At 40.1% G+C, this 13,754-nt stretch overlaps 1 protein-coding gene across 3 annotated transcripts in view; it reads right to left on the bottom strand.

The window, feature by feature from the left end:
- Positions 1-5,281: 5,281 nt before the first annotated feature.
- LOC104028068 (integrator complex subunit 6-like) overlaps positions 5,282-13,754 on the bottom strand; it is a 43,688-nt gene continuing 35,215 nt past the window's right edge. Inside the window, exons 11-19 of one of the 3 annotated variants that reach the window (XM_075720549.1) lie at positions 13,516-13,626; positions 11,625-11,840; positions 11,009-11,132; positions 10,278-10,420; positions 9,685-9,916; positions 8,610-9,002; positions 6,682-6,775; positions 5,883-6,260; positions 5,282-5,512 (exon numbers count right to left, since the gene is read on the bottom strand). In XM_075720549.1, coding sequence (XP_075576664.1) covers positions 6,161-6,260; positions 6,682-6,775; positions 8,610-9,002; positions 9,685-9,916; positions 10,278-10,420; positions 11,009-11,132; positions 11,625-11,840; positions 13,516-13,626 — 1,413 coding nt within the window. In that variant the 3' untranslated portion in view covers positions 5,282-5,512; positions 5,883-6,160. The remainder of the gene's footprint in view (positions 5,513-5,882; positions 6,261-6,681; positions 6,776-8,609; positions 9,003-9,684; positions 9,917-10,277; positions 10,421-11,008; positions 11,133-11,624; positions 11,841-13,515; positions 13,627-13,754) is intronic. The other 2 variants (XM_075720552.1, XM_075720550.1) reach the window with 2 other exon arrangements.

The following is a 13,754-nucleotide window of genomic DNA, read 5'->3' as shown; positions in this document are numbered from 1 at the left end:
CACTATACGACCTTGGGTAAGTCCCTCCATCCATCTTTAAAGACTCTCTCAGAGGAGTGCCACAAGACTTTAATTAGCAGCCCTGAAAGTACTCGAGATAGTTTGTCTCTCTTCCAAAATAACCAACTGCAGATGAATTGGAACAACCTTATTTTCGAATTCTGCAAGCAACTGGGATCCAGGCTGCTCCCAGATCAGTCACTTCAACAACATAATCAAAGTTAAATGTGCCAGCTGTGCATGAAGGATTTTAATACGCTGCACGGACTGGAAAATAGCTCGAAGAACCAATGTTATTTTTCCATGTCTGGGATGTCACTGTTGAGCAGCTGCATTATAATCATCCGCAATCAGCAAAATGCCTTTTTTTTTTTTAATCACTTTTTAGTCTTGGGGAAGAGGGCTCATTTTTATTTCTGTCCTACTTAGGAAAGCACCCCTGAATCCTGAGGCACCCACTGTTACCAAGATATAAGGCAACTACTGCAGCAGGGTAGACTGATCAAAACCCCTTCGGCTGACTACAATCAAGCCCCAATTACACTGACAGGATCCTAAGCTTTGAAAGTTGTGCCCAGACAGTAACTGCTCACACTACCACCACCACCTCAAGAAACGATATGCACATTTCCACAAATCTAGCAAAAATCCAGCTCCACTTGCCAAGAGGCAGCTGCCTATCATCGCATATCCAAGACCTGGGATGGCTCCAGAGCCGAGTCCCTCCCTGGGGAAAACCTGAGCACAGCCCAGCATCCTTCCCTACAAGGGCCACCTCTGCACAAGCAGACGGGTCACAGCTGCAAGATGAAGCAAGAGGGGAAGTCTTCCAACTCCGTACTTTACATAAAGCTGAACCTCTCTTTGATACATTCTGCATATTAAATATTTACAAATAAAATGTAACATTAAAATATGCACATACTTTGCAGAAAATGACAAGAGCTGACCATGCAAATAGAGCTTTGCCCTTGTAACTACCCAAATGCTTTATAAATGTCTGCTGCTGTTTCACTATTCTGCAAGGCTCTAAGTATTTTACAAATGGGGACACACCATGAGGATGCTTCGCAAACAGCTTTCCGTCCCTCCTACCAGCTGCTCAGCAGTGGCGAGTGGAGCACTGGGATACAGCAAATTGCCAGAGGTACCCAATATTTTAAGGGACGTTATGCAAGACTGCTTGCATTAGCGGAGTGACAGTGATTGAGCTGACAGCAAGCATACATAAATGCCAAGGATCCAGCTACTTCCATTGCTGTTGGAACTGCTCCAGGACTAGAAAACAGCCGTGAAATTCCCATTGCAGATGTGAAGATGAAACTTCCCCATGGTCTCAAAAAAACAAATAAATCTCCAGCAAAAATCTGATCAAGGGTTTCCATTCCACTGCCCTTCTCAGGCCAGACTGTTCTCTTGGACTTCACCATAAATTGTTTAAGAGCTTCAGCCCAAGCCCAAAATCTTATGAAATGCAGCTGCTTTGATAGCTTCCCAATTCATGGTAAAGGGCAATTTTGTTTTCTTTACGTGGTATCAGCAGTCACCATTCCTGGCAAACCCACATGGCTGCCAACTCAAGAGAAGGAATATGCAGCTATGTTCTTCCACTGCATATGAAAATACCCTCTGGTGAGTTTAGCATGAGACCGTACTGACAGTTTAAGTCCTTCCCTGGCGTGTTCTCCTCCTGAACTCTGAATAATCTGCTGCTGAAGTTACCAGATTTGCACTCCCAGCCTTGAGAAGGATCTCGTATGCTTTTAAAATGGAGGCTCTGAAGTTGAACAGATGAAGCTGAACCAGCTCTCACAGCATGCAAGCAGTGGCTGCTTTTCCTACCAACTCTACCTGTAGCCTCTACCCACGCTCCGTGCTTGATGGACAACAGGGTTCCCACAAAACTGCCACAGTTTTAGCCACTACCAAGAGACAGTCAAAAACACTGACAATGCAGAATGACAGAAGAAAAACACCAATGCTAAAGCCAAGCCAACAGTCTACTTTCAAGGATGAAACAACACGCCAGGTTGCAGCTGAACTGGAATGGAGAAAATCAGACAGGTCCAGCCTTTTTGGTTTAGTCTTCCCTCCCTGAAATGGCAGCCTAAATAAGGCAGTCAAAAACTGATCACAAGATTCAGATTTGGAAGTACAGCTTAACAATTCCTACAGGCCACAAGATTTTTGCTAAATCCCAAGGCATTATTCTTCTCCAGTTTCTTCCTTTTCCACTTAAGACAGACTTCAGCTTGTTTTTGCAGACCTGAAAGCAGCAGCTCCTTTTAAATCCAGTGACTAACATCCTTCCTTCAGATCTCTGCCAAAACTTGTTTCTGCCAGATTTGAAGTGTCTGTGGCCTTGTTTTCAGCTTAACTAGGCTGTATATTCTTCAAGACAAGTGCTCTAGAGTCCATTTGCTAAAGGTGTGATGTTGCCACGTTGCTGGTATGAAACCCTGTAGTTTAGCTTTATGGTTTGGTTTTTTTTTTAATAGTTTGTTTCTGTTAGCCAATGCATTTCCATTCTTATTTCTCCATCGTAAGTTTCTTAGTAGATATTAAACAACAGAACGAAAGGAAACCAACCCAATACCCTCCATTGCTGCCATTTCAGCCAGCCAGTTTAGAGGCAGAACCTGGAGAAATTACAGAAAAATAGGGTTGGGGTTTTTTTGTGGTACAGTTTCCTGTAAAGGCAGATATACAATTGCTTGACCACAGCGAAGTCAAGCACAGCACAGTAACAGCTTCTGTGGCTTCTATTTTGGATGATGACAATCATTTTCTGATGCTGGTTAAGCATGGGCAAGAACACTCTTGCCCCATCATAAATGCACTGTGCACATGAATTGGGAACAGCAGCACCTAACAGACACCTGCCATCAACAACTGGACTGGGAGCTGCATGGTTATGGGCTCATTTTAGGAAAGAGGAAGACTCCTTGGTGTTTACAAGGGAAAAAATAAAGGTAATGAGCAATGAGGATGCCTAGTTAAGAGAGGGTCAGGAAATGGAAGCAGCAGAATACATACAGGTATCCAGACTCCTAAGTACCACACAGCCCTTCTACCCACGGCAGAAGGATCGGCGCTTAATTTGTTAATTTGGATTGTTAAACAAAGCTCCTTACAGGAAAGACAGCAAGCCATATTTTTTTCCCCACCTTCTGACATTCCAGTTTAACTGTACCACATTATTTCAACCTTAGATAAGGGCTCAAAAATGTAAGTTTGAGCAAAGCACATACAGCTTTCCAGATCCCATCCACACATCCGCATGTATTTGTGGACCTGTGCAGTCTCCTGAGCCCTTGTTGAGGAACACTCCTGCTCTGCAGAGGCTCATCTGTCGCACAGGCTAGACGTGCTCTCAGTAACGCAGCTGTTGCTTCTGAGGTCACGATCTCTACCTAGAAAAGGCAAGGTTTGATGCTAGCATAACCCCTCATGGCTGTCCCAGTTGCACACCGAAGTGAAACATGCCATTCGAAGCTTGTGGCTGCATTTGTTCAATGCATGTTCCACCCACATCCAGCACGGCTGTTTGTCTTACGACGAGTTATCTCCGTTAAGATTCTCCTTAACACGGTCATGGAGCATTTGCTGTTTCCCAAGCAAGCAATGTTCACTTTGTGCTCCATTTGGGACACAGGGCTGTAGGCACTCTTAGATGGATTACTGGCGTTCCTTTTTCTTCACCTCTTCACTGACACAACCTGTGGGGATGGTACATCTTCCTTCCTTCTTATGAAGACTCACGTCCTGTTCACTATAAAGGTTTCTTCCCCTCTAATACTCTGATCCAAATTCAATTTATACAGATAAGATAATGGTGAGGTAAGGGAAAATTCTCACTGCTTGGACCTGAATGGACTACTTGGTCACTTCTGTGCATTTTCTGAGGTGTAAGATTCCAAACAAGTGAATGAAAGTCACCAGTTTCCTGTAGCTAATTTGGCAGCCAACTGCATCACATCAAAAGGGCAGGTTTACATACTAACGAGGTCACTAGTTAAAAACTCAGCCCCTGCTCAGACACATCATGATCAAGTGAGTGTCTCTGGAGCCAGGAAAAAATTAAATAGCCATTAACTAGATAGAAGAGAGCTGCCTCCTCGTACCACCTACTACTTCAAAAAATAGCGTATTACATGCAACTTGATGCATGGAACCATGCCATTTTAAAACAAGGTATGCACAGTATATCTGACATCCTGTAAATAAATTCCCTTTTAAGACTCCAACATTAGGCATGAGAGGTCTATCATGGTGACATACAGCTTCCATGTAACAATTCTGAAGGAGTGAATCCCCCCCTTTGTATCATTCCAAGGTATTTCTGTGGTTTTTAAAAGATGTTCAACTGTACAGATGAATAGAAGTTACTTCTAAGAGAAGAATTAGGACACATTTTAGTAATGCCTTTCCACGTGTCACTTCATTCATAGAACACTGCGACAGAGATTTGCTGTCGCTGGATTTTATTTCCTTCTTGAATTTCACTGGTGTAATTCCAATGGTCAAACTGCATCCTCCAGAGAGACAAGGCCACTGCTTCAGAGCGGATGGAAAAGATGTCTCACAGGCTGGCTAGTACTAAAAATGCCAGTAGGCACAGAGAAGTCCAGGCTCACCAGCTAAAAATCTGTTTCCCTGCCTCTCATGCACTGGCTAGTCAACCGGAATCCCTGGGATATTTGCAGCAGAAGGTAAAGAGCTAGTTAACACGAGCACAACTTCAACCTGTCTTTAAAACAAAGCTGTCAGAGGATGTTATGTGTGAACAACCGAAAATACACAATTATCAGAAGAGCCGCTTACTACTGGCACATTGGTACTGCTTTAAAGGAAAAAAATAATTACATAGAGGTGCTTCAGTCTTCTTTGTACGTTTTGCGATATATAAAATTACCTTTGGACAAAATAGTTAAGAGGAACGGAGGAGAGCATACCAGCTCAGGTAACCAAGTGTTTGGTAAATTGGAACTTAGTGCCTTTAATACTGAGTAAAAATGTGCACCCCGCGCAGGCTGAGCTGAGTGAGGGGGCAGGTGCTCCAGGGTACAAACACATTCTGCAACTATAACCACAAGCTGTGTCTGAGGGTGTGCAGATCAGGTTCAGCTGTAGTATAGCTACACTACTCACTGGTTTTACAAAAATATTATCAGTCTGTTGTAACAGACAACTGGAGGAACTCAGTGCTGCCCGCTACAGACTCCTCAGATTAGCACTTATTAAAAATTAATAAAATGGTTTATTTTATATATACATATGTTCCAAAAAATTTATACAGTTAAAATATCAAATTAGTGATCTGGTAACAATACTGTTCAAAATAATCTCTTTTGTATGAACATTAAAATACACATTTTTAAAAGCGTTTCCTTTTAGTGCTTCCAAAGCACAGCGTGTGCCAAGGCCACCTGAAGAATCTCCGTCCTCCTCACAGGATGAAAGAGAACTGAAGTCGGGGACCTGGGAAGCCTCAGGTGCACTTTCATAATGTCTGCAGACAAAACAGAAGAGAGTCTGAGGTAGATTGTTTAGTGACCATCGGGTGGTAACAGTCACAGGGCTGTCTTTAGCTTTCATTAATACAATAGCAGTTTCTTTACTCTCAATCTACACTGAATCTCAAGTTTAAAGGCATGGCTAGCAGTTCTTGGGAACAAGACCCTTGTCTCTGTGGTGGCAACATGCAATTTTACCAGTGCAGGTGTTTCTGGGAGGGTTTTTTTTTTTTTTTTGGGAACACACGGGCTCTCTCCACGATGCAGACAGTGTGTGCATTTGACAGTGCCCCATTTTAGTGCAACCTGCTGCCTATAGCGCGTAAATGTCTAATGACAGCGTTCAAATGAGTAAATTCTCATCACCTGCAGGAGGGGCAGCAATGGTTATTTTCTTCAGCCTGTTGAGCAAATAGCACCCTCCACAGGAAAAAAGCCACACCTTTCATAGCAAATCCTTAAGGTTATAGCCCAGCTTCTGCCGATAGAGGTTCTTAAAGTTAAAGCTCCACTGCTTCTTCTCAGACTGTGACAGTAAAATCACTTGACTGCCAAGATGGTGAGGGCAGCAGCTATATCCTCTTCCACTCTTCTGCGGCACAGCAAACTCATTCCTGGTCCGTATTCGTCTGGCCGGTACATTATTATCTACTGTTGACATGATTAACTCTGTTGGGTAGGCTGTTGAACTCTAGTTCCTCTAGTATTCTCTCTAAGTGTTGTATTAAGACCCGTTTTTTAAACCTAAGGAAGAGAGGGAGAGCAATTTAATTTTTATCTTCAAAAAATACTCCTGAACAACTCAAGACTATTCAGTCCTGACAGATCGTATTACCAGAGGCTCTCTGTTTCCAGTACGGAAAAGCTTGCTTTATTTCTGGTATTAGAATGGCCAGAAAATTTAATTTAATACATCCACCCTTCCCCAACCCACCTAAAATTTTGAGTTGGTCTTCAATAATGACCCATGTCTCTATTTCACATTTAAACTTTAAGTAAAGACCATTTATAAAAATATAATGCTGGTTTGACCACTACAACAACTATAATAACTGAAATATGTCAAAAAGGAAAACAGAAAATACTAGTACTGGAAAAGTTTATGATTTACTATCATGATCTAAAACACTTAATGTATGACTGAGTCATTTATAGCTATACAAACCTCGCTGCTTCCTTGATAGCAAATTCAATGAAATACTTCTGAATTTCCATAGGTCCTTGCACCTCCTCAAGAAGAGAGAAAATTTTTTCATAATCTAAAAAAAGATAAAAATCCAACCATATATTAAAAGTAAGACTTGGAAATGCATTTTCAATAAAGCTTAACAGCCAAAACAAAAAACACTTCTGTGTATGGTAATACATGTAAGGCAAAAAAAAAGCCTGCATTAGCTTTATGCACAAAAAGCAGGCAATACCAATAATCTGAAGTGCTACTGATGATCTGGTATTCAAATGCGGCACCAAAGAAGTAGGTTCTCTTTAAAAAGCAGCAGCTAGAAACCTCTGCCCTCAGAAAATGCAGGCTTGGTAGAGAAGCCTCATACCTCCATGACCACAGTGCCATCATTAGCAGTTAATATGCACGCCGGGCCACCAAGCCCTGTTTTATCCTAGAGCTGTCATTTCTGAAAGCAGCGGTTAGGATTCGTTCTCTTAGAAGGACTAATTACCAGTGCTTCGTGTGAGCACAATTAATATGACTATCTTACTGGTACAAAGTCAATACATCCACAGCAAAAGAATGAATTGGATATATTAAACTAGAAACAAATCAAAACCCAGCATTGTTTCAGTATTTTCCGTAGTTGAACCCAGAATGAATATATTTATGGTGCTGTGACTAAGAGCCTGCTCAGAGCGATGCAGCAGGCACAGAGAGGATATATGGTCAGAACTGTGAATATGTGTACGTATGTAACCCACTACTATTTAGCTTCATTTTTGGTGCCTGCCTGAACTCTGCAGCAAGACAGGTGACTCATACTGAACATAGCACTATTTTGCTCTACATCACCATTTACTAGACATGAATTTGGTAGAAGATTAGATGAGCCCACTTTGCAAGATGGGAAGCAAAGACATACCCAAGTATAAAGTTCTAACACATCTTAAAAATAAAATACAGATGCAGCACAAAAATGGCTTCAACTCGCAACAGCCTCAGTCTGCCACAATGATTATATGCCTCAACAAAATACTAAGTTTTGGGAAAGCAACACAAGATCAGAAAAACAGGAGTTAAGAATACCCCATTATACTAATTACTGGCACTTGACAATGTATTAGGAAAATATTCAGTAGTTTAATTTGTAGAAATAATTCACTCGGACACAGACCACATTAGGGACATCTGCCATTTAAGAAAAAATGGAAGGATTATGCCTATGGCAAATCCTACATTATAATATACATTAGTTGGAGTTTCAGGTTAGTGTTTTGGTTTTGATCCTCTATACAAGTACAGGCAAAACATGTAACAAAAGCTGAGGAGGCAAGTTACTTTTTCCTCATAACATTTTAGATTTTGGGGGTTATCAAACCTTACAAGAAAAAAGAAGAAAGTAATTTTTATTCTTCAGTTCTTAAGAGTTTGCAGTGTTCCATCACTAATTACGCTATCTTGCCAAAAGAAAAAAAAAAAAAAAAAAATCACTTCACTATTAACTGTTAAGATTCTCTTTCAAACATAATCCAAGATGCACCCTTGTAGCTACATATGCCTTTGCCCTTCAGAAGAAGTTTTGACGGACACAGAGCAATAAAGTACACTATGCATATGCAAGGAGCAGTGCAGCATAAAAGTCTATCTAGTCTCATTAGATCATCAGTAACAAAACCAAAACCTCTAAAAGGTGCTTTCACAGGGCACTTCTTATACTTGTTAACCTATCTTCAAGGGTAAACAAGGTCACATGGCACTCAACTTCCCAAGCACTGCTGTCTAAACTTCAACTCACCTGCCCAGCATGTAAGAACTTTCTTCCTTTTTTGTCCCTTCACTGCTCATATGCAAGCAATCAAAAATTATTCAAAATCTAAAGTTGTATGTATATTGAAAATAGCTACAAAAAAACCCAACAAACTTACTTCTTCCAGGTTTGCGAACCTCTTTCATCACTTTAATTTTTACATCAGCATTGTTTCCCTCCAACATCATAGGTGTTATTTTAAATGAATTTGGCACAGATTCAGAAGTAGACTCCATCACCCGTTTTTGGTCATCTCCAGTCACGCTGTAATTTAGAGGCCCTCGAACAAGTGCGTTGGTACCAGGTTTATGATCCAACCCATCTTCACTTAAACAATTGAATTCAACAGGTAGAGAGTCTAAGTCATTGGGTAACATTTCATCCTCTCCCATAGCAGCTGCAACCGAAGAAGCCATTTGCACAGGTAAGCCATCAATTTGCTTTTCCAGTGACTGACAGTTTTCTGCTTTCTTGTCTCCATTGCCATCTTGGACAACACTGTTATTGGTATCTACAAATTAAAAATATGTATCTTACTAGTGCATCATCAGTATCAAAAAAAACAAAAGGAAATAGTTCTGTATCCTTTCTGGTTTGAAGTACTGTGTAGTGATCATATCACTATCATGAAGTCACCATTTTCTGTATTCCTATTGCAGTATTATGACTTCTAAGTAAACTAATGTTTTCCTTCCTTCCCCCAATCCCAGCTAACAGAGTTTTCTTCTGATTCCATTTGCTGCAATAGGCGGGCAAGAAAATTAGTATTTGTGGAAAAAGAAAACATAACCATATTTTAACTTTCCTTCCCCACCACAGAATACACAAATGAGAACTAAAAGCTGATCTGAAATCCTTGCTATCTCCAAACCACCTTGGTGAAAGGTTGCAGTATTTTTTTTTAAAAAAAACAGTTCAAAATTATTTTTTTATTCCAGACTTCATTAGCTATAGCAGCAGCCTGTTTTATTTTATCTAGGCCAATAAAAGAAACTCAGTCCTAATTAACACTAAAGCATACATATGTGCTGATATACCCTTTTATCAGGTATCAACGCAGAAAGCACACAGAGTTGGTTGGTTGGTTGCGGGGGGGAGTGTTTTGGGTGGGCGTTATTGTTTGTTTTGTTTTTAAAACACACAAATATTCCCACTTGTGACCCAACAGGCTGCTTTACTACAACTCAATATACCTTTATTTGCTGGGATGCCTTTGAGGTTCAGATACGACGGGGATCCAGAAGCAGATGGTGGCCCTTTCCCACCAACATGATTCGTTACGACGGGTGGTGACTGTGGCCGTCTCAAGAGTGGTGACATGCTACGCCTTCTCTTTAGTGATGCTGGAGTATTGGGCTCCCCAGGACGCTTAATCTTATTCTGAGGCCCAGCGACAAATTCATCTGCTTCATCTATCATCATGCCCTGAAAAGAAAAAAAAATTTGAGAAAAAAACAGTACAAAATAGAAATTCTTTCATCAATTCATTGATGGAGTAAGTCCTTTTGTGTCAAAATTCAGGTGGCTTTCAAAACACTTTACAGCTCTCAAAACAGAGATATGTAATGTAAACTGTAACCAGAGACAGACCAGTGCCACTCTGTAAATCAGTGTGATTCTTTACACATTTCTCTTGGACTACGTGAAAGACACCACTCCTTTCCACACATGACAGAAGAGGTACACAGGTTAGCAACATACCACAGCTGTTAGAGAAGTTCTACTCACAAATTATTTCAAATCATGTTAAATATAAAGACACAGCAGATAGCGTGGCTCCTCCTACCTTCTTATCCTGTTTAAATGGATTGCCAAATGTATGAAGTCTTTTTGGTTGATCTGGGTCAATCTCCCGAAGGGGTGAAGGCATCATTTTCAGGTATTCCTGGTAATTTCCCATTTGAGCAACAGGAACACTATGAAGGCAGTCTGCAACAGAACAAGAGATCTTAAATTAGTCTACCTTAAAACTAAGGCAATACAAACTTCATACACTTCAACTGCAAGTGTTAGCACTGCAGAACTAGAAATTACTATTTCTTTTCACTACGGAGGAAGAGAGGAAGACTACAATTTTGGAAGTAAGGCTGGCAAGAGTTGAGCTTAATTGCCAGAAGAAAAATGAAAAATAAGCAAGTTTAATCTCTATACTAACAACTGCATCTTTAGACCACCAGCACCTGAACAAGGGTAAAAACAAAATAAGCCCCTCTCTGCTTTAAGCCACCATCACTATAAAAAACACGTCTACTGAACGTTATTGTATGGGAAAGCTCTCCCATGAAGCTTATTTTTAAAATTCAAAGCAAGCATGACATCTTGCATGACAGAAGGCAAAAATTTCCTCCTTTCCCCTTCAGAGTCAAGAAAAGCACACTGATGACTCAACAAACAATGAAATGTCCACTTCTGCCCCCACAACCCAGGACAGAACACACTACTTCAGGAGGGGAAAAAAAAAAAAAAAAAAAAGCTCTACTCGCTCCAAACTGTTAATGAAGAACAGTGGCTACTTACCTTCATCCTGCCCCAAGATAAGCCTGTGTGTTTTCAGAAGATTGGTTCTCATTCTAGTTAGCTGGTCTAGAAGACTGCGACGAGGAATATCATATGCATTTCTGAATGCCTGTGGCTTCAAATCCTATTTTTTTTTTTAATAAAACAGGTAACTTTCAGTTAATCCATCAGTTCTTATGCACAAAGAAATTCCTCTATGAACCATAATAATGTTAACTATTAAAAAAAGTATTCTGAAGTAACTTCAGAGCTTCATAACTGGGTACAGCAAACTCAATGACTGTCTTTTCAACAAGACCTTATTCAGCATTAGTGCTTTCAGCTCCATTAAAACTAAGCATGTTAATTCCTGGATGAACAACACTAGCTGTCTTTTGCAGAGATTACCACTTAAAACACAGTAATCTTTGTTTACTACCATGGGATAGTCAAACAGTGTCCCAAAAGCAAGTGCAAAAAATTGCATTTACTCTTCTCACCAATCATGCCTACGCTGCACTCTTCACAATTCAGTGAAAGTACTTACTTCCTCCTTCTACACTATGTCCATAAAAGTTACCCATTTAAAACAGGTGAGATCAACTGCTTAGTCATGCAAGATCACTACGCTGTTTACCTTGTTTAAAAGTCCTATGTGGAAGCCAGCAAATTCTTTAACATTCATTTCCGCCAGTCTCAGTGGAGATTCCCCAGTGATCCCTTGCAGCAGTTGCTTAAAATCCCTACTGTGTACCAAGGAGAGGCCACTGGAGTGATTTTTCACTTTTATTCCAATTTCTTGTGGAACTTTCTTACCCACTGAACCTATTATCCGCTCCGACTCTATTTTTGTCTAAAATGGAATCACACCATGAGTTAAAGAATCAGCAGACATTGCAGATTTCCAGTATAAAACACGCAGTACATTAACAGAATAAAACTATAAATTTAGTTCCCAACTACTCAATAGACGGGAGAACTACCTACCCAGGGATATATTGCATTACCTAGATTAGATCTCAAGTAGAAAGAAATCCTAATGTGCTAACATATTGAAAAAATATTTAGCTAGCGTTTCTAAATTTATATGCCAGTAGGAGGTCTGTGAATATCCCTGATTTTGCTGCAAGTCTTGTGACTTTCTTTTGTGTCCCTGAAGAATCATTTTTAAGGGGGAAGGGAAAAAAAAAAAAGGAAGGAAGGGTGTCTTAGGTTACTGTAAAGTTGCATCTAAAACAGTATTATCCAGATACAGTAACAACTCCAGGTTTCATTTTTGAAAGAACCTATGAACTAAGGTTTGCACTCTATGTTTGCAACAAGATAAGGGAGAAAAGTCGTAAAAGAAATTTGCTTCATCAGTAAGTTTCTAAAAATATATTACTTCTCCAATTAGCACAGATTGCTTATTATAGCTACAGACAATTTTACTGTATTAAGCTTTAACTGTATTCAAAGTAAGACCCACTTGCAGAACCTCCAAAAAACCCCAACCAACCAAAACCCCAAAAACCACAGTGACTGCAACCCGCTTCCCCCAGATCTCATCCTCTGCAGGGTTTGCTTCATTATCTGTGGGAAACTCTGAATTTAAGGACAGCAGGAGCACAGCAGAATTCTGGAATTATTTGTCCCTATACAGGAGCTTATAATGCATCCAACACACTTAAACCGTTTCATGTGCTGAGAACGTCTGTGAAAACCACAGTAGCCATCTCAAGCCATTCCAACTCCATATTGCAGATAAATAATATGAATTTGCATATTATTAAGTTACCGAAATACTACAGGAAGTTTTATGTCTAATAGATGCTCAGTCATTCAGAGGCTTTTGGAATGTATTTTGTGCATTCTTTAAGGCGGAGGACTTTTTCTTTGTAATTTTAAAGGCTGCACTGCTTCCCCACTGTCTTCTAGATATTAAACTACCGTTTAAGAACTATTCGTGCTAAGGAGGCATGGCTTTCAGACAGTTACACCTGAAATGGCATTCTTGACAAAAAGAAAGAGATATGTAAGACTATTTCCCACCAGGTCACAGTTAACACATAGAATGGATTTGACCTGAAGGAAACAGGAAGCTCAGATAAAAAGCTTGAACTATGACTTCAATCTCTGTGGACAAGAACGTACACTCTTTTGGAACATACACATTGCCAAGGCACACATGGAAATAAACACGAGACTGAGAGCAAGCCTCTGACTTCAGTTGTGAAGAGCAATGGCAAGAGCAGTCATAAATCCAATTAGTGATAATCTTTGGAGTTTGAAGGTCTAGCAGATACTTAAAATGTAGCTGAAGAGGTCTCTTTTGCACTCCCCTCCACCACTTACAGAAGGCACAATCACTGGCTACAGAATCACTCTGGATTCATCCACATTTGCGGTGGAAATGCTCGCCAGTCTTCAATTATAATATATGCTGTACACCCATATGAACGCCCACAGGGATTAACTGCTTTATAATGAGATTACCACAAACTAAATAATCAACGCACTTCTAATTGCAAAGGTTTTATCAATACTACCTGTTGGCTGAGTTTTTTAAGGTAAGAGATAACACTGTAACTAAGTCCACAATCTAAATTATCTGATATCAGATTTGGAGCTCCCATCATCCTTAGGGCTTTCTTTAATGGCTATAAGGAAAACAAAATACACAATAGTAAGAGAATAAGTCTTTAAAAAAAAAATTTATAAGATCAATTACAGGAAGCTAAGGCACATGGATTAGTGCTCTAGCTTTTCCACTTTTGGCCACTAAAAT

Source organism: Pelecanus crispus, chromosome 13 (genome assembly GCF_030463565.1).
Source record: "Pelecanus crispus isolate bPelCri1 chromosome 13, bPelCri1.pri, whole genome shotgun sequence".
Lineage (NCBI taxonomy): Eukaryota > Metazoa > Chordata > Aves > Pelecaniformes > Pelecanidae > Pelecanus > Pelecanus crispus.
This window is presented reverse-complemented; position numbering and strand designations above follow the sequence as displayed.